This window comes from Pseudochaenichthys georgianus, chromosome 5, assembly GCF_902827115.2.
Source record: "Pseudochaenichthys georgianus chromosome 5, fPseGeo1.2, whole genome shotgun sequence".
Taxonomy (NCBI): domain Eukaryota; kingdom Metazoa; phylum Chordata; class Actinopteri; order Perciformes; family Channichthyidae; genus Pseudochaenichthys; species Pseudochaenichthys georgianus.
In genome coordinates, this window is record NC_047507.1 from 2153956 (window position 1) to 2174111 (window position 20156).

At 44.1% G+C, this 20156-nt stretch overlaps 2 protein-coding genes across 2 annotated transcripts; both read left to right on the plus strand.

Annotated features, from left to right (window-relative positions):
• The first annotated feature begins 6484 nt into the window (after nt 1–6484).
• LOC117447376 (odorant receptor 131-2-like) lies at nt 6485–10244 on the plus strand. The gene is made up of 5 exons (XM_071203250.1): nt 6485–6754; nt 7904–7980; nt 8479–8617; nt 8831–9256; nt 9996–10244. Exons 1-5 carry the CDS (start codon nt 6485–6487, stop codon nt 10242–10244), a joined length of 1161 nt encoding a protein of 386 aa, XP_071059351.1.
• A 526-nt stretch (nt 10245–10770) lies between these two features.
• LOC117447377 (odorant receptor 131-2-like) lies at nt 10771–19214 on the plus strand. The gene is made up of 5 exons (XM_034084083.1): nt 10771–10775; nt 11918–12076; nt 13704–13844; nt 14224–14488; nt 18810–19214. The coding sequence occupies exons 1-5, from the start codon at nt 10771–10773 to the stop codon at nt 19212–19214; spliced, it is 975 nt and encodes a 324-aa protein (XP_033939974.1).
• The last annotated feature ends 942 nt before the right edge of the window (nt 19215–20156 follow it).

Consider the following 20156-nt stretch of genomic DNA (forward strand, 5'->3'; position numbering starts at 1 on the left):
AAAGGGTGAAAATGGATAAAATGTATCCCAAAATAGTGCCTCTTGAGGCGGGTAGAGTTCCCTGACAACTCCCCTTGCATTCCTCCAGAGACCAGTGTTGAAAACTTAAAGTTTTGTGGGAGAACCATGATTGGGGGTCCTCCAGGCAACAATTTCATCCGATCAAAGTGCTCATGAGGCGGATACATTCCTCCATGATTTCCCCATCATGTGAAAATAGCTCGTTTTTTCTAAGTGCTCTCAAAAACCGGGTTTCCGATTTCGTGCAGTGGTAGCTTGGAAAAGATGAATGAATTTTTGGACGGAGGAGGGGAGGTCTCGTTTCCCTCCTCCCGTTGTAAATTGCAACGGGGGAGTGCAAAAGTCTCGGGGCTTCGTCCCGAAGCGCCGAAGATTGACCCCCTCCCCCGTTGGCACCTTTTCAAAAACTTCATTTTTGATTATTTTAACATATAATTGACCGTTTTCTTTTACTTTTTTTGCTTTCCACGGGTGGGAGGCGCATGGCAGGCCGCCTATGAGCTTCCAATTCGGCCTGGAACGTCCGGGAATTATGGGTTAAGCTCCATATACTGACGACTCCCATTAAAAATGCATGAAATGTACAGGAATCTGTCCATTTCAATCACATTCGACGACCCCATTAAAATGCATGAAATGTACAGGAATCTGTCCATTTCAATCACATTCGACGACCCCATTAAAAATGCATGAAATGTACAGGAATCTGTCCATTTCAATCACATTCGACGACCCCATTAAAAATGCATGAAATGTACAGGAATCTGTTCCATTTCCAATCACATTCGACGACCCCATTAAAAATGCATGAAATGGACAGGAATCTGTCCATTTCAATCACATTCGACGACCCCATTAAAAATGCATGAAATGGACAGGCCGAAGACTTGACCCCCTCCCCCGTTGGCACTTAGCCGTTTTTCGAGAATTTCGAAAATCATCCATACTTACATAACATGAGACCCCAATCCCCGGAATTAAGCACTCCCCAACGGACTAAACCCAGATGTTCACACCCTCCAGAACTTCATGCCCCTGGTGACTCAGAAAAGAGGTGTATTTTGCGGTGCTTTATCGTCCGCTCATCGGCTCCGATATTCGGCCTTCTTCACAGCAGCAGCACCCACCCTCCAGTGGAGGGTATTCTCGTGCCCCTGGCAACACTTAAAGGTGGTGTATTTTGCGGTGCTTTATCGTCCGCTCATCGGCTCCGATATTCGGCCTTCTTCACAGCAGCAGCACCCACCCTCCAGTGGAGGGTATTCTCGTGCCCCTGGCAACACTTAAAGGTGGTGTATTTTTGCGGTGCTTTATCGTCCGCTCATCGGCTCCGATATTCGGCCTTCTTCACAGCAGCAGCACCCACCCTCCAGTGGAGGGTATTCTCGTGCCCCTGGCAACACTGGTAAACACTGGTAACATTTGTCCAGCCGCTGGCAGGGACTTGACATCGGAAGTTGACATCGCATTTCCATTGAGCGGACACGCGTACATTTGAAGGGCAAGTCCCATGGTACCTCTGTCCATAAGGCTGACATTTGCCTTACATATATATTAATTATGCAGCCCTTATTAAATGTTTTTTTAGTCACAGTGATCCATGAGAGTAGATAATTCAGATTTAAATTGGATTGAGTTTCCAGAAAAGTGTTTTTTTCCGCCCTTTGCAGTCTCAGCAGGGGTTCAAATTAAGAGGTTTAAACTGTGAATTATCAGTCCATTGTATGTTCAGCTAATATTCTAACGGTACGTCCAAATGGGAGCATTGCGTGCTTCAACGGAGACGCTTCCCATTCACTTTAAATGGGATGACGTCAAGCTTTGCCGAACTGCATTGTGGTCCGTCGCTTTGCCTCCGTTGCTCGCTTCGAAAGTTGAGAAAAGTTCAACTTTTTTAAGGTTTGACGGAAGCGCCAGCCAATCAAATCATACACCAGTACAAGCTCTAGCCAATCAAACCGCGTGCTTGTGTGTCCGGGGCGGGAGATTAATGTTAAACTAATCTCAATCCAATTGAAATGGTTGTTGGTCGCGCACCAAAAAACCTGTTGGTTTTCTTAATTTTCGAAGCGAGCAACGGAGGCAAAGCGAACCCACGGAACCACAATGCAGTATATATATATATATATATAATATATTCATGTTTTTATTATTATGACCGAATCAGTGATTTTAACCAGGTTTTGAGGACATCTTCAACATGACGCTCCCCATCTCTTTCCTGTTTACATATGTTTCTTGTTTTTTCTTGTTGTCTTCCTCATGTTCTCCTCCTCTTCCTCTTCCTCTCCTGCAGGTATGTGCTGTACATCCACCTGGTGATTAATGACATGATCATGCTAACACTTTCTCTGGGGCTAGTGATCGCCACCTACACCGGCAACCCAGGATTCATCCCCTGCTGGATCATGCTGGTCGTCTTAATGACCACCAACAGGTTGGGTTTCATCCTGGAATAATCACATGGGAGGGAGTCAGATCTTGTTCTTGAGTAAAAGTAAAAGTACTCAGATCTTGTACTTGAGTAAAAGTAGAAGTACTCAGTGTCACGGTCTTTTTTTGTCTTTGGTTTCCTGTTTTATTTTTTAAAAGTCTTCACCTCCTCCCTCCTCACCTGTCTCTTGTTTGTTTGATTAGTCATGTGTGCATTTAGGTTCTGTGTTTTCTATTAGTCTTTGTTAGTTCCTTGTTGTAGTTTGACGTTGTTCACGGGGAAGAGTTCTGTTTTGCTCTGTCTTTAAGCCTTGAAATAAAGGTATTTTCTGTTTATCTGCATTTGGGTCCTGCCTGCTTCGCTCTCAACCCTGACAGAAGGAACTAACCAAGGATGGGCCCAGCAGATCCTTTTGAGTTGGAATTACTTCGTTTTTACTTTTCTTTGGCTGGCTGTTCTGATAAGTGGATGGGAGCGTCTGGAGTTCAGCAGCGAGAGGCTGCTCTGGCTAAGGCACAACAGATGGCTATGGAGAAGCCAGAGTTAGTGAAATTGTTACCTGGCTGGATTTTGGATTTCCTCTCGGTGTGTTATCCCCTGCCTGCTAGCCCCAGCCATGCTGCCTCCCAATTCCCATTATGACACCACACGCATCGGTGTGTTCCGTCTGGAGTCAACCCTTGCTTCTGCTCCAGTTCCTGCTCCTGTCCAAGAGTCGTTCTCTGGAACTCGTCTGGCTTTTGGAGGTCCACAGAGCCTCCAAACGGCTCCTAAGAGAAGGAGTTGCAGGTTCAGGCTAGCAGCCCTAGCCACAGAAGCTATGCTTTGGGCTCCAGTACAGGCCCCAGCAGCCATGGTTCCAGCCCCAGTTCTGGCCACAGCAGCCATGGTTCCGGCCCCAGCAGCCATGGTTCCAGCCCTAGTTCTGGTCCCAGCAGCCATGGTTCCGGCTCCAGTACAGGCCCCAACAGCCATGGTTCCGGCCCCAGTTCTGGCCCCAGCAGCCATGGTTTCAGCCCCAGTTCTGGCCCCTGCAGCCATGGTTCCGGCCCCAGTTCTGGCCCCAGCAGCCATGGTTCCAGCCTCAGTCCTTGCCCCAGCAGCCATGGTTTCGACTCCAGCCCCTCGTCTCCGGCTGACGCAAGCTCCCCGTGTCTTGTCGGCTTACCGGCCGACGCCAGCTCCCCGTGTCCTGTTGGCATTCCGGCCGACTCGAGCCCCCCGTGTTCTGTTGGCGAACCGACCGTCTCAAGTCTCCTCTCAAGTTCCTTCTCAAGTCCCCTCTCAAGTCCCCCCTCAAGTCCCCTCTCAAGTCCCCCCTCGAGTCCCCTCTCAAGTCACCCCTCGAGTTCCCTCTCAAGTCTCCTCTCGAGTTCCCTCTCAAGCCTCCTTTCAAGTCACCTCTCAAGTCACCTCTCGAGTTCCCTCTCGAGTCCACTCTCTAGTAACCTCTCGATTCCACTCTCAAGTCACCTCTCGAGTCCCCTCTCAAGCCTCCTTTCAAGTCACCTCTCGAGTTCCCTGTCAAGTCTCCTCTCGAGTGTCCTCCTCTAGTCACTTCTCCAGTCCCCTCTCCAAGTCCCTTCCCAAGTCCCTTCTCTAGTCCCTTCTCTAGTCCCATCTCTAGTCCCCGTCTCAAGTCTCTCCTCTAGTCAATTCCCTAGTCCCATCTCTGGTCCCAACTCTAGTCACTTCTCTAGTCCCATCTCAAATTCCCTCTCGAGTCCCCTCTCCAGTTCCCTCTCAAGTAACTTCTCGAGTTCCCTCCTCTAGTCCCCTCTCTAGTCCCTCCTCGAGTCCCCTCTCTAGTTCCCCCTTGGTTCCCCTCTCAAGTCTCCTCTCAAGTCCCCTCTCGAGTCACGTCTCAAGTCCCTACCCAATGTCCTGGTCCGTTGGAGGTTCCGCTGGGGGTCCTGCCAACTCCATGTCCTGTGCCGTTGGAGGCCCCGCCGACTACTTCTCTGCCGGGGGTCCTGCCAATCCTATGTCCGTGCCGTTGGAGGTTCCGCTGGAGGTTCGGCTGGGGGTCCTGCCAACTCTATGTCCTGTCCCGTTGGGGGTCCCGCAGACTACTCTTCTGCCGGGGGTCCTGCCAAACCTATGTCCTGTGCCGTTGGAGGTCCCGCCGACTACTCTCCTGCCGGGGGTCCTGCCAACCCTGTGTCCTGTCCCGTTGGGGGTCCCGCCGACGACTCATCTGCCGGGGGTCCTGCCAATCCCATGTCTTGTTCCGTTGGAGGTCCCGCCGTCACCTGTCTCGCCGGGGGTCCTGCCAACTCCTGGTCCTCTTCCATGGGGGATCCTGCCGAAGCCTGTCCCACCGGCTCCGGTTCCTGTCCGGCCGACACCGGGTCCTGCCCGGTTTAGACCTTAGACCTGTCCGGTCTTCGCCCTCGAGCCCGGCCCACTGAGAGCCGCGGTCTTCGCCCTCGGCCCCCTGACTCTTCCTTGGACTCTGCCTTGCCCCCGGGCCGTCCGCCCGAGACCCCTTCCGGGTCCTCCGCTGTGCCCCTGGGCTGTCAGCCAAAACCCGTCCTCCAGACCCCCTGCACCCACCCTGCACCCACCCTGTTGACCCTAGTTTTGTGTTTCTCTCTCCCTCCAGGAACAGCCCTCTGAATCTGGCTGGTATGGCGTTGGAGCGTTACATCGCCGTGTGTCTTCCTCTTCATCACGTCCAGATCTGCACGGTGCAGAGAGCCCACCTCCTTATTGCTCTCATCTGGCTCGTGTCCTTCATCCCTGCCTTCACTGACATCATTATCATCCTCATCACTCAGACTCTGTCTGTCTTCTCAAAGACGGTCTCTGTAACCCCACCTTCGTCTACAACACCACCGTACCACGAGACCCTCAGTCTAGTGGTGGAGGTATTTGTTATCTCGTTGAATCTCTCTCTGATATTTGTGTTTTTCATGCCTTTCCCTCCGGCAGTGGTGTAAAGTAACTAAGTACATTCAATCAAGTATTTAAGCACACTTTTGAGGTACTTCACTTGAGTATTTGTTCTACTTTGTACTTCTACTCGACTTCAGTCAGGAGGTATATGTTATACTTTTACTCCATTACATTTATTGAATAGCGTAAGTTACTTTGTAGACTTTTTACTTTGACTTCTTACATTTTGAACACAAATACCTGTACTTTCTACTTCTTACATGTTGAACACAAATACCTGTACTTTCTACTTCTTACATTTTGAATACAAATACCTGTACTTTCTACTTCTTACATTTTGAACACAAATACCTGTACTTTCTACTTCTTACATTTTGAACACAAATACCTGTACTTATTACTTCTTACATGTTGAACACAAATACCTGTACTTTCTACTTCTCACATGTTGAACACAAATACCTGTACATTCTACTTCTTACATTTTGAACACAAATGCCTGTACTTTCTACTTCTCACATGTTGAACTCAAATACCTGTACTTTCTACTTCTTACATGTTGAACACAAATACCTGTACTTTCTACTTCTCACATTTCCCAAACAGCTGGTTCCTTTAGTCTGAATGTGCGTTTGGTGCGTGATCATTATTCGTTAGAGTCATTGCGTGCCTATTGATTTGAACACGATCCGTGTATCCATCATTTCCTGGTCTTCTCTAATGAAGAGGGACCAATGAAAAAGTTGTCATGTTGCCGTTGTTCAGCATGGAAACATTCATTATCTAACAATGACAATATTGTTCTATTAATATAAAGGGAGGTCAGGTACTCTTTAAAGCAGCTGCTAGTTATGGGTACTGTTTACTGAAGTACATTTAGAAGCCCTCTTTACTTTTACTTGAGTAAAGAACTTTAGTCAGTACTTCTACTTTTACCTGAATATTTTTAAACACGAGTGTCTGTACTTCTACTTGAGTAAAGGATATTTGTACTTTTGCCATCTCTGTTAATAAGTACTCCCCTCTTCCTCCTCAGGTACTCCTGTTCTCCTTCGTCTTCCTCACGGTGGTCCTCACCTATCTGAAAGTGCTCCTCACAGCTCGGGGGTTTCAGGTGTGAGTCGAGCCTCGATGAGAAATGCCCGAAACACCATCCTGCTCCATGGGGTCCAGCTGCTCCTCTGCCTGCTGTCCTTCATCGCGCCCTTCATCAACCTCTTCCTCGTCACCAATTGGCCCCACAAGACAACAGATATCTTCTTCAGTACCTTCGTCTTCACCAACATTCTTCCTCGTCTTCTCAGCCCTCTCATCTACGGCCTCAGAGATAAGAAGTTCCGCGAAAACATCCGGATGCATTTCTGCTTTAAAGGATGCAGGACAGTGGAGGAGAGGATGAAAGTACGACCGAGGAGAACGTCCAAACAGGCGATACACTGAGAGAGACTGGACATTCAAAGATTTAAAGCTTTATTGTCAGAGGCACAGCTACAGTGGAGATGTGGCAATGAAAAACTCAAGTCCCAAGCTTCTCCAACAATGCAACATAATATATAATAAGACATAAAACAAATGTAAAACAACAAATAGTGCAATAAGTCAATCAAGACCTGGGATTTGACCCTGTTTAAATCAAGTCAAAATCAAAGTCAACTTTATTGTCAATCTTTCAGTTTGTGTGTACAGACAGAGAGATTGAAATACAGTTTCCCACAATCCTGAATACAAAAAAACCAATATATATAAAAATAAGTACATACCTGTATACACACAATCAACAGACACAGGCTGCTATTAACCATTAATGTCATTATGGATTAATATTCCGATTATTTTTGTCTACTGAATGTGAGAAAAGGTTTGTATAATCCCTTGCATCAAGACACCTATTTTTTGTATTACAAGTTGTCTGAAATGGTATGTTTAAATATGCAAATGTATGTTTTGATATGAAAAGAAACATATATAAAACGTATTTTCCATTTTCTGCTCGTTTACTTTCCAGTCAACACAGAGACATATTTTAATTCTGCATTTATTCAATAAAAAAAGATGCAAGCTACTTTTCAGGTTCAAATAATGATACTAAAATCAACTTGTAAACAATGCTGCCTTTTGAATAGATTAAACTTGCCAGCAATGAATTAACAAGTTAATATTAACTGCAACAGCTGTATAATATATACTTATATATTGTATTATATAATAGGGTCATTTAAAGTTGTTATACATGTACAATGAGAGAAAGAAATGCGTCTCCCTTTCAAAAAGTGCCATCAAAACAAAAAACATCACAACATAAGACAACAAATACAGCATACATACTTAGGAATAAGGAATACAATGCAGTAATTATTTCCAGGGGTATAACAAATTAAATCTAAAAAGTAATAAATAATAATAGTATGTATTTATAATAATAATAATAATTACATATATATAGAGTCAAATTTATTTCACATGCAGGATGATTAAGAGGTATGACTTTCAGGTGTTAAGAGGAATGATGGCTCTTGGGAAAAAACTGTCTTTGAGTCTGTTTAAAAGCAGCAGCAGGCTGTGACCCAGAGAGCTCCTTACAGCACCTCGCTCTCCCACCCAGAGGACAGGCTGCTTCACAGCACTATGTAACCCAGGAAAGAAGCTTGAAACCTGTCCATTTCATCCACATTTGACTCATGAAATGTACAAGAACATAAGTACAGCAGAGTCACTGCTGTAAGCAGGGTCCCACACTCACAGGCAGAGATCCAGGGTGATGCACATGGGTCAGAAAAAGTCTAACTTAACTTTTGGAAGAACCAGGGGTGAAAATGGAGAAATTGTATCCCAGAATAGTGTCTCTTAAGGCGGGTAGAGTCCCCTGACAACTCTCCTTACATTCGTCCAGAGTCAGAAAAAGTCTAAGTTAACTTTTGGAAGAACCAGAGAAAAGGGGTGAAAATGGAGAAATTGTATCCCAAAATAGTGTCTCTTAAGGCAGGTAGAGTATGGGGTGACGTATATGCACACTTGAGCACCAGCAAGACCCCCACCTCCATAACATTGTGCACCAGGCGAACTCAGATTTTTCGCAGCTCTCCTGTAGTCTAAGTCTCTAACCTCTTGTTTTTCTCTGACTGCAGACTCTTCTATGAGAACCCGCGCTACATCATGTTTATCTGCATGGTGATAAACGACGCTCTGCAGCTCAGCCTCGTTACAGCGCTGTACGTCGTCAGTTACATCTTCAGGAAGATCCACGCCTCCGTCTGCTGCTTCCTGGTGAGCCGTGCATCTTTAAGAGGCCCTATTTTACAATATATGTATCGAAGTTTAGTCAGTACTTCTACTTTTACCAGAGTATTTTTAAACACGAGTATCTGTACTAAAGGATGTGTTTACTTTTGCCATCTCCATCATTATGTGTAAGTGATTCTGGGTTGAAAAGTATTGTTATTTTAATTAAAGACTACCTCCCCCCCTTTGTCCCCTCAGATAATGACGGCGGTCCTCACCACCCGCTCCACGCCTCTCATCCTGGCCGGCATGGCGTTGGAGCGTTACCTCTCCATCTGCTTCCCTATGCACTACAACCACATGTGCTCCGTCCCATGCACCTTCCTCCTCATCTTCATCATCCTCATCCTCACCGCCACGCCCCCCCTCACAGACCTGCTGATCACCGTCGTCCACGAGCCTCTTTCCCTCTTCAACACCCCCATCTTCTGCGACCACCCGCTGCTCTTCCGCCACCCGTCCATCTACTATAAGAACTGTGTGTTTGACGGGGTTTATTTGTCCTTCGTGGCTCTGACTCTTCTCTACACCTACTGTAAGATAATGCTCGCGGCCCAGGCTGCTTCTACTGGTCTGGCCTCGGTGAAGAGAGCGAGAAACACTGTGCTGCTCCATGGACTGCAGGTGGGTTTATGTAGAAAGATAAGATAAGTACTGTATTGATCCCATTGCAGGTGGGTGTACTGGAGATAACTAACTAGGACACTTTACTCATGAAGAGCAAGAGGGGATACATGTTCTATCAGGGTTAGGGTTAGTTTAGGGTTAGCATAATTGAGGCAATGATCTTCCTTCCACTTTGAAAACCAAAAGAGCCAAAATTGCCAGGAAAATCTTTTAAGATCTGTTGAAAAAACATTATTTCTTTTTTGAGACAAGAAATAAGGTTTTTCCAGGTGAAGAAAAAAGAGTTTAACTTATATTTTCACAACCGCTTCGCTTTAAGATTTAACAGGTAAATGTACGGAAGACGGCCACATGTGAAATTATTCATAGATGTGACCAACAGTTATTTTATTTATTTCTAATCTGCTATTATTGTCAGTATTTTGAGATTTTCGAAAAAAACAAATAATCTTTTCACAGAAATCTGAATTTTTCTCTGATTTGTTGAACTTTTGGTCCCATCCCAAAACTGTTTCTCCAATGTGGCCCTAATCCTCTTCCTTATAATTTGAATGTTAAAGTTGAAAAACACAAATAGTGGCCTCTCAATTAAACTGTTTACGATTAAAGATGGGGACTAGTAGCTTCATAATCTATACTTTAAATGATGTGTACAATACCCTAGAAGACCACATTGTGTGTTGTAAATGTTGTAAATAACTAAATATACTTTTCTATTTCTCTGATTTTCTTCCAGCTGCTGCTGTGCATGCTGACCTTTGTAGTTCCTTCCCTTCAGGTGGCTCTCATCTCTCTTTTCCCTCGCTTCAGTCTGGAGATCCGCTACATCTTCTTCCTGGTTGTCTACATCATCCCCCGTTTCCTGAGCCCCGTGATCTACGGTTTTAGGGACGAGCAATTCAGGAAGTACTGGACCCGGTACCTGTCCTGTCGGGGGAAAACTGTGTCAAGGGTCAGACCGGTGCTGCAGAAAGGGAACATTTAGGGGAAGTAGAGCAGCATAGTGATGGCAATTACGGCTCTTTGAAGGAAGCCGGATCGTATGGCTCCGTTCCTTTCCGAGAGCCGTTCCATTTCTTAAGGGGTTAATAGGTTCATCTGCGAAATAATCACCTGGATAATCAAAGTCAAGTCAAAGTCAACTTTATTGTCAATCCTCCAGAGAGATCGAAATACTCACTCAGTTTCTCACAATCCCGAATATAAAACAAATGTATATAAAAACATGTGTGAAAATATGTATATACCTATAAATACAGAATCAAAGACACATTTTTACATGTGCACACATTAAGACCTAAATAAAAACACAATATATACAAAATAACAGTCACTTCAATATTTGAGAATGTGCATTAGTGCAAGATTGTCCATAGCAGCGTAAAAAGTGTCTGGTGCTGGATTTGAGTGTCTTAGGCTCTCACCAAGTACGACTGGGTTACCTTCGTTCGTACCAAAGAGTCGTTCAAAAGAATCGGATCGTTCGCCAACGTAACATCACTATCGGAGAGATGACGTATTGTTGTAGTCCGACCTGGAAGTTAGCATCTCCTCCGGGATTTTCACCATTGGATGTTGGACTATTGCAGAAAATAACATCTGTGGTTTATCATACTTACATGTTGTTCAGCAGGATCAGCTCTACATTATAATGTGGAAGAAATAAAAGGAAATGTTATTCAAGTTCTGTGCAAGCCTGGTTTGTACATCAGCAGAAATAAAGCACATAATGGAAGTGGAAGAAGTTCTCTGTTTAATTCAATGTTAAGTGTAATACAAATATGTGTTGCCAAAACCTTAACAGCCCAACCCCAGACAGACACACACACACACACACACACACACACACACACACACACACACACACACACACACACACACACACACACACACACTTTAAATCAAATGTAAATATAATCCTGAGAATCCTATACATTTTAAAAAGTCGGTAAATTAATGCACATTTTGATTAAGTGGGAACATCCTCGCTACCTTTAATGATCAAAAGTTCACAATGCTCGTCACACACACACACACACACACACACACACACACACACACACACACACACACACACACACACACACACACACACACACACACACATTATAAAGGAGCTGACCGGCAGCTGGAGGATTCAGAAAGTCAGCAGGTGGGAGTCTGTCGCTGAAGTAAGAAGTGTGAAACGATTTAATGTTGCAACGTTTTAAAAACGTACCGTATTTATATTGTGGATAGTTTAAATGTAAGGTATGACTCTAGGTGCACAAATAGTGAGATTAATTCATTTTAAAATGTCAAAGTTAACTTTCCTTAGATGTTTACATTTTGTTATATTTTTATTATAATAATACCGTTGTCTGACTGTGTTCTTCTTCAAAAGGCCTTTAAAAGCTTCAACTAAATGCAGAAAAACACATCCAGATTTTCAGATTTTGTTTTGTTTGTTTTAATAGTGTTATGTTTAATCCCAGAAAACCACTATGTTAACATTCATTAGTTTACATGTTGTTATATTTGTATTATTGTTATATAATGAACTGCTGCTCTTCCTGTTCCTCGTACAGCAGGCATGTTTAGAGCTAAGCTAAGGAGTTTGATTCACTAAAGAACAACGAAGGCTCTTATTCTCATGTAATCTGTGTTTTGTGTCTCCAGCTCTGAGGACAATATGAACTCCAGCAGACGTTTCGACAGCTATAACGAAGCTTTCACAAAGAACTTCATCACCTTTGTCCTGGTATTCACCATCATCTGCATCAATGGAGCTTTTGTCTACACATACTTCAAGAGCAAGAACTTCCAGCGAGACCCCAGGTGATAAACAGAGATGTGAACATACTCACAGTAAAACAGATTGTACTTGATATTCAAATCTGCTTACATGTGGAGGTAAAGGTTGGAATCAGCTGTTGTATTAATGCTTTGCTCTAAAACAAGTATATTAAAATAGATTGAAACTTTGTTTAGGTGACAGCAAATGTCCTTTTAACATATGGAAAGGTTGTCGCCCTAAAACAAGAAATACTAAATGATTGAAATGTGGGCTGCACAATTTGGAAAAAATAAGTATCTAAGATGAGTTGACTGATATCGCAACTGCGACATTATTCACAGTAATTGGAGGGATTTATTATTTTTGCAGGATATGAATGGCTCTGATATCTCTGCAGCTCCAAGGTTCTTCGTTAAACTTTGTATTTGTATGTTGCTTGTAAAGCACTTTGAGCACCAGGAAAAGCGCTTTGTAAATAACATGTATTATTATTATTACAATTTAAAAACATATTTCGCCTTTTACAAATATTCTGCATCCTGCGATTTGAGTATTTTTTATTTAGCCTTTATTTATACAGGTGTAAAATCTCATTGAAAGTCGTATTGCACTTGTTCATATAGTGCATAACATATATATTAATTGTGCAGCCCTTATCACATGTTGTTTTAGTCACAGTGATCCATGAGAGTAGATAATTCAGATTTGGATTGGATTGCAAATGTATGATCTCTTCGATTTACACACTGCATCTATTGCACGTCTGTCCGTCCTGGGAGAGGGATCCCTCCTCTGTTGCTCTCCCTGAGGTTTCTCCCATGTTCCCTTTAAACTGTGGGTTTTCTCCGGAAGTGTTTCCTTGTTCGATGTGAGGGTCTAAGGATAGAGGGTCTAAGGACAGAGGGTCTAAGGACAGAGGGTCTAAGGACAGAGGGTGTCGTATTTTGATACTGATATTCTGTACAAACTGTGAAGTCCACTGAGACAAATGTAACATGTGTGATATTGGGCTATATAAATAAACATTGATTGATTGAGTTTCCAGAAAAAGTGTTTTTTGGGCACTCTGTAATCTCAGCAGGGGTTCAAATGAAGAGGTTTAAACTGTGAATTATCAGTCCATGGTATGTTCAGCTAATATTCTAACGGTACGTCCACATGGGAGCATTGCGTGCTTCAATGGAGACGCTTCCCATTCACTTTGAATGGGGTGACGTCAAGCTTTGCTTTTCCTCCTTTGCTCGTTTCGAAAGTTGAGAAAAGTTCAACTTTCCAAGCTGTTGATCCTGTTTTAACCTGCTATTTCATCACAATTACGGATATAGATTAGACCTTAGACCTTACCAATGTGTTAGTATTTGTATTTGATTGTATAGACTTTGAGGAATTGGGTGGTACATAGGAGTGTTTCAAATGTCCCAATAACTCCAGTAGTGTGCTAGAAGTACAAAAGTCAAATCTGATGGAAAAAACAAAAAGATAGGTATTATTGTTTCCGAAACATCGCTATATTCATGTTTTTATTATTATGACCGAATCAGTGATTTTAACCAGGTTTTGAGGACATCTTCAACATGACGCTCCCATCTCTTTCCTGTTTACATATGTTTCTTGTTTTTATCATCCTCTTCCTCATGTTCTCCTCCTCTTCCTCTTCCTCTCCTGCAGGTATGTGCTGTACATCCACCTGGTGATTAACGACATGATCATGCTGACACTTTCTATGGGGCTAGTGATCGCCATCTACACCGGCAACCCAGGATTCATCCCCTGCTGCATCATGCTGGTCGTCTTAATCACCACCAACAGGTGTTACAATAGGTCTTGTAATTGAGTAAAAGTAGAATTAATAAATAAAGGGATTAATAAACTATCTATCTATCTTTATATCTATTCTAACAGATCAAAGTGTGTGTGTGTGTGTGTGTGTGTGTGTGTGTGTGTGTGTGTGTGTGCGTGCGTGCGTGCGTGCGTGCGTGCGTGCGTGCGTGCGTGCGTGCGTGTGTGTGTGTGTGTGTGTGTGTGTGTGTGTGTGTGTGTGTGTGTGTGTGTGTGTGTGTGTGTGTGTGTGTGTGTGTGTGTGTGTGTGTGTTATCATGTTGACTGAACACCAAGGGTATGACTTGATAAGCCTTAGATCCAAAGAACTTAAGGGGGGGAAACAAAACCTGTGTGTTTCTCCCTCCAGGAACAGCCCTCTGAATCTGGCTGGCATGGCGATGGAGCGTTACATTGCCGTGTGTCTTCCTCTTCATCACGTCCAGATCTGCACGGTGCAGAGAGCCCACCTCCTCATCGCTCTCATCTGGCTCGTGTCCTTCATCCCTGCCTTCACTGACATCATCATCATCCTCATCACTCAGCCTCTGTCTGTCTTCTCAAAGACGGTCCTCTGTCACGCCTCCTTCGTCTACAACACACCGTACCACGTGACCCTCAGTCTCGTGGTGGAGGTATTTGTTATCTCGTTGAATTTCTCCCTGATATTTGTGTTTGTCACGCCCTTCCCTCCGGCAGTGGTGTAAAGTAACTAAGTACATTCAGTCACGAATTTAAACACACTTTTGAGGTACTTCACTTGAGTATTTACATTTGTTCTGCTTTGTACTTCTACTCGACTATAGTTCAGTGGTATATGGTGTACTTTTACTCCACAATAGCTTTCGTTATATCTCACACAGGCTCCGCCCTCTACTGGGCTCTATGGGCACTACTCTCAACCATGCTATGCGAGCATTCACACACTGAGTTTGTATAAACGTAGCCGGCCAATCAGGGCGAGCCTAACTGAATGTGCGCGCAGGCACACAGTATATAAGGCCGCCACGCCTCCTGATCCTGTCATCCTTTGCTCTTCACTGAGCAGGACAACACCTCAGAGAAAGTAAAACGTTTGAAAGAAGAAGAAAGAAGTTATTATACCTTCATGGAGTCACCACTTCTAGAGACCCGGGCCTGTCCTTCGTGCCCTGGCTTAATAGCGGGCGCCGATCCCCACCACCTCTGCTTAGAGTATTTGGGGGACCAGGATATGGCAGAGGTGGTGCCATTCACGTTCGCCATTCCAGCGGGGGGGATGGCTCCATTTGCCGGGGAGGAGGATGTTGAGGACTTCTCGTTGTCGGGCACTTCCGGTTCCGGTGTCCATGGAAGTCCACCGCCTAGGTCTGTCCGCCAGGACTTCCCCCTGGTGATGACCATGGCGGGGGAGCGTGGCAGCCCATTTGCTCCCAGCAGGCAGCAGACTGGGCAGAGAACCTCTGCCCTGCTAAACACACCTTGCCTGGTATAATAGCTCCGATTAATGCATTTCACCGTTGAATGTGAAACACAGTGTTAATACGAAGGCGAGTGGCCGCCGTGCGTTCAAGGACCTCCGCAGAAGAACGTTGGGTTACGTATTGTAACCTTAGTCTAGAACAGTGCTTCTCAAAGTGTGGTCCGCGGACCACTGGTGGTCCGTGAGTATATTGGTATTTCACAATTGTCAGTTATTTTTATTTTTTTTTTTTATTCTCACGGGAATATCTCCGCAATGGAGCGAGCTTAAGTTTCACTTGTTTGTACCATTTCAGGCGATTTGTAATCTGCTCTAGAAAAACTATGTGTTTTTTGATATTTATGGGCTTAGGTGGTCCGCTAGTGTTTTTTTATTGGTTAAGTGGTCCTTGGTATGAAAACGTTTGAGAAACACTGAGTGATGTGTGTGTGAAAAATGCATTCAGTAAAAACGATTGCATTCATCCTAGAGTCACCTCTCTCCACAATTCCACATTTCCCCATAATGTCCGTGTCAAAGAAACGGCATTATGACGGCCCCATGAGAGCATGCCGCGTTCAAGGACCTCAGTAGAAAATCGGCACTTTCTTTGTCAGCCCCACATGGGCCAAACGTCCTTTTATTGAAGGTTTGGCAGCGGAGTAATAATAATAACAATAATAAATCCGATTTGAAAAGCGCCTTTCATTGCTAACAGCAATCCCAAGGTACAGGAGGCATAATAAAAACAAAGTTTAATTTAAGGCTTTTTTGAAAAGAAAGGTTTTTAGGCCAGTGGAGGGAATGAAGAACGGGTGTGATGTGTTTGTATTTTCTCACCCTCATCAGGGTCCTAGCGGCACTGTTCTGTACGTATTGGAGCTTCTGAAGGCTCCTGCTAGGAGCCCCGATGAGGAGAGTGTTGCAGTAATCGAGCATGGACCAGTTGATCAGCATCTGACAGGAGTTTTGCAATGTTCCTGAGGTGGTACATGTAGAAGGAGGTTTTACACAGATGTTTGATGTGGGTGTCAAAGGTCAGATGTCTGTCAAATCATACATCAAGGTTGGTAACTGCTGTGGAGAGGGGTATGTTTTGGCCAGAAAAGGTCATGTGGGTTATGTTACCTGGTTTGGTGTGCCAACTAAAATAGCTTCTGTTTTGGAGCTATTAAGCTGCAGGAAGTGTTGTTGCATCCAAGCCTTTATCTCCTCAATGCAGGTGTTAAGGGATGTTGATGGGAACGGTGATGAGGCTACCAGAGAGTACTACAGCTTCTTAGCTGCGGCTCCACAGCTGCTTGCATGTCCCCTAAACACAGTTTTATGGGGAATGGAAGCTCAGCTGTGTACTGACAAAGTGGATGGACAGGACACTGAGACTGGGTTACTCACTCCAGTTGTGCAGCATCCCTCCTCCATTCAGGGGCATAAGAGAGGCAAATCTATCATACCAGGAGGAGATAGGTTTCCTTTCAACAGAAATGCAGGCCCTGTTGCAAAAACAGGCTGTGTCTGTTGTGCACTCTCAGGACAGAGATGGGCTTTACTATGTACTTCCTGGTTTCCAAGAAGACAGAATCGGGAGTCGTGCGTCCAGAGTTCAGACCCATTCTGGATCTTCGCAGCCTAAATCAGCACATTGCCTGCAAAAAGTTCCATATGTAAAACAATTACTGGAACTAGTGCAGCCGGGAGATTGGTTCACAACCATCGACCTGAAGGACGCTTACTTTCGAAATTACGCACAGAAAGTATTTGTGTATTGCCTTCCAGGGGTGAGCCTACGAGTACAACAGACTACCGTTTGGCTACTCCCTATCCCCACGCGCGTTCAGCAAATGTGTGGCCACAGCGCTTCAGCCGCTTCGCGACCATGGCATGAGGGTTTTCTTTTACGACCTCATAGTCATGGCCAGGTCCAGGGAAGGGGCAAACACAGCCCAATTGATCCAAGTGAGGATTGCGGTAAATTGGAAGAAGAGCAGTCCCATACCTCACCAGCAGGGGGAGTATCTGGGGATTCTGCTCGATGCAGGCAGACTACGTGCCACCCTGTCTGAGAGAAGACAGGTATCCCTGCTTCAGGCAGTTTGCAGACTGCGACAGGGGACAACAGTGACAGCTTTGACCATCATGCAGACTCTGGGTCTCATGGCGGCTGCTCTCCTCGTGGTACCGCTGGGGTTACTGCACAAATACCTGTACTTTCTACTTCTTACATGTTGAACCCAAATACCTGTACTTTCTACTTCCTACATGTTGAACACAAATACCTGTACTGTCTACTTCTCACATTTTCCAAACAGCTGGTTCCTTTAGTTTTAATGTGTGTTTGGTGGCGTGATCATTATTATTTAGAGTTATCGCGTGCCTATTGATTTGAACACGATACGTGTATCCATCATTTCCTGGTCTTCTCTAAAGAAGAGGGACCAATGAAAATGTTGTCATGTTGCCGTTGTTCAGCATGGAAACATTCATTAGCTAACAATGACATTATTGTTCTATTAATATAAAAGGGAGGTCAGGTACTATTTAAAGGTCACATGTCATGCTTTTGCGGTTAGTACCCGTCCCCTTGTGTGTTATGAAGGTTTTTATGCATGTAAACAGTCTGTAGAGTCAAAACCCTCAAAGTACACCCTGTAGCACAGAAAATTCCTCCCCAAAACGCCTCGTTGGAGATACGTCATTGTCCATGTGCATGATGCCATCTAACCCGGGACGAAATGGACCAATCCGTGGAGCCGTTACGTTACGTCCGCAGAGCCGTTACGTTAAGCCCCCCCTTGATTGGTCCAAATTGACCAATCCACAGACTTCCTCACACACTCAGTGGAGGCAGCTCTGTTGATCTCTCCTCCCTGGCTGCAGGCTGATAACAGACAGTTGGGATCGCGCCGAAATCCTCTCTGCAGACCCATTCTCACAGCATTTATCAACCTTTTTCTTTCCCAATATCAAGCCACACTTATTGTTTTTACTTCGGCTGTGACTTTGTGTGTGCTCAGGATGAGTTTTGATGTGTTTCGATGTGTATCGCTAAACAAGGAAATCACACCTCCACGGAGCTCAGCGCGATTCACAACGTCCCGACTAGTCCCGACCAATCGGAGCACACTGGGCTCACAGGGAGGGGGGGGCAAGAGCTGCAACGAGCCGTTTAGTGGAGAGAGTGAATACACATACTTTACAGAGATGCTGTATGCGAAACAAATGTGAGTTTGGAAAATTGCACGGTATAGATCTATTCTAGTAGACCTCAACAATGGAATTATGATCAGTGGAAATGGCCATGACATGGGACCTTTAAAACAGCTGCTAGTTATGGGTACTTTTTACTGAAGTACATTTCAAAGCCCATACTTCTTTACTTTTAATTGAGTAAATAAGTTAGTACTTCTACTTTTACCAGAGTATTTTTAAACATGAGTATCTGTACTTCTACTTGAGTAAAGGATATGTGTACTTTTGCCATCTCTGTTAATAAGTATTCCCCTCTTCCTCCTCAGGTACTCCTGTTCTCCTTCGTCTTCCTCACGGTGGTCCTCACCTATCTAAACGTGCTCCTCGCAGCTCGTGGGGTTTCAGGTGTGAGTCGAGCCTCGATGAGAAACGCCCGAAACACCATCCTGCTCCATGGGGTCCAGCTGCTCCTCTGCCTGCTGTCCTTCATCGCGCCCTTCATCAACCTCTTCCTCGTCACCAATTGGCCCCACAAGACAACAGATATCTTCTTCAGTACCTTCGTCTTCACCAACATTCTTCCTCGTCTTCTCAGCCCTCTCATCTATGGCCTCAGAGATAAGAAGTTCCGCGAAAACATCCGGATGCATTTCTGCTTTAAAGGATGCAGGACAGTGGAGGAGAAGATGAAAGTACGACCGAGGAGAACGTCCAAACAGGCGATACACTGAGAGAGACTGTACATTCAAAGATTCAAAGCTTTATTGTCAGAGGCACAGCTACAGTGGAGATGTGGCAATGAAAAACTCAAGTCCCAAGCTCCTCCAACAATGCAACATAATATATAATAAGACATAAAACAAATGTAAAACAACAAATAGTGCAATAAGTCAATCAAGACCTGGGATTTGACCCTGTTTAAATCAAGTCAAAATCAAAGTCAACTTTATTGTCAATCTTTCAGTTTGTGTGTACAGACAGAGAGATTGAAATACAGTTTCCCACAATCCTGAATACAAAAAACCAATATATATAAAAATATGTACATACCTGTATACACACAATCAACAGACACAGGCTGCTATTAACCATTAATGTCATTATGGATTAATATTCCGATTATTTTTGTCTACTGAATGTGAGAAAAGGTTTGTATAATCCCTTGCATCAAGACACCTATTTTTTGTATTACAAGTTGCCTGAAATGGTATGTTTAAATATGCAAATGTATGTTTTGATATGAAAAGAAACATATATAAAACGTATTTTCCATTTTCTGCTCGTTTACTTTCCAGTCAACACAGAGACATATTTTAATTCTGCATTTATTCAATAAAAAAAGATGCAAGCTACTTTTCAGGTTCAAATAATGATACTAAAATCAACTTGTAAACAATGCTGCCTTTTGAATAGATTAAACTTGCCAGCAGTGAATTAACAAGTTAAAATTAACTGCATCAGCTGTATAATATATACTTATATATTGTATTATATAATAGGGTCATTTAAAGTTGTTATACATGTACAATGAGAGAAAGAAATGCGTCTCCCTTTCAAAAGGTGCCATCAAAACAAAAAACATCACAACATAAGAAAACAAATACAGCATACATACTTAGGAATAAGGAATACAATGCAGTAATTATTTCCAGGGGTATAACAAATTAAATCTA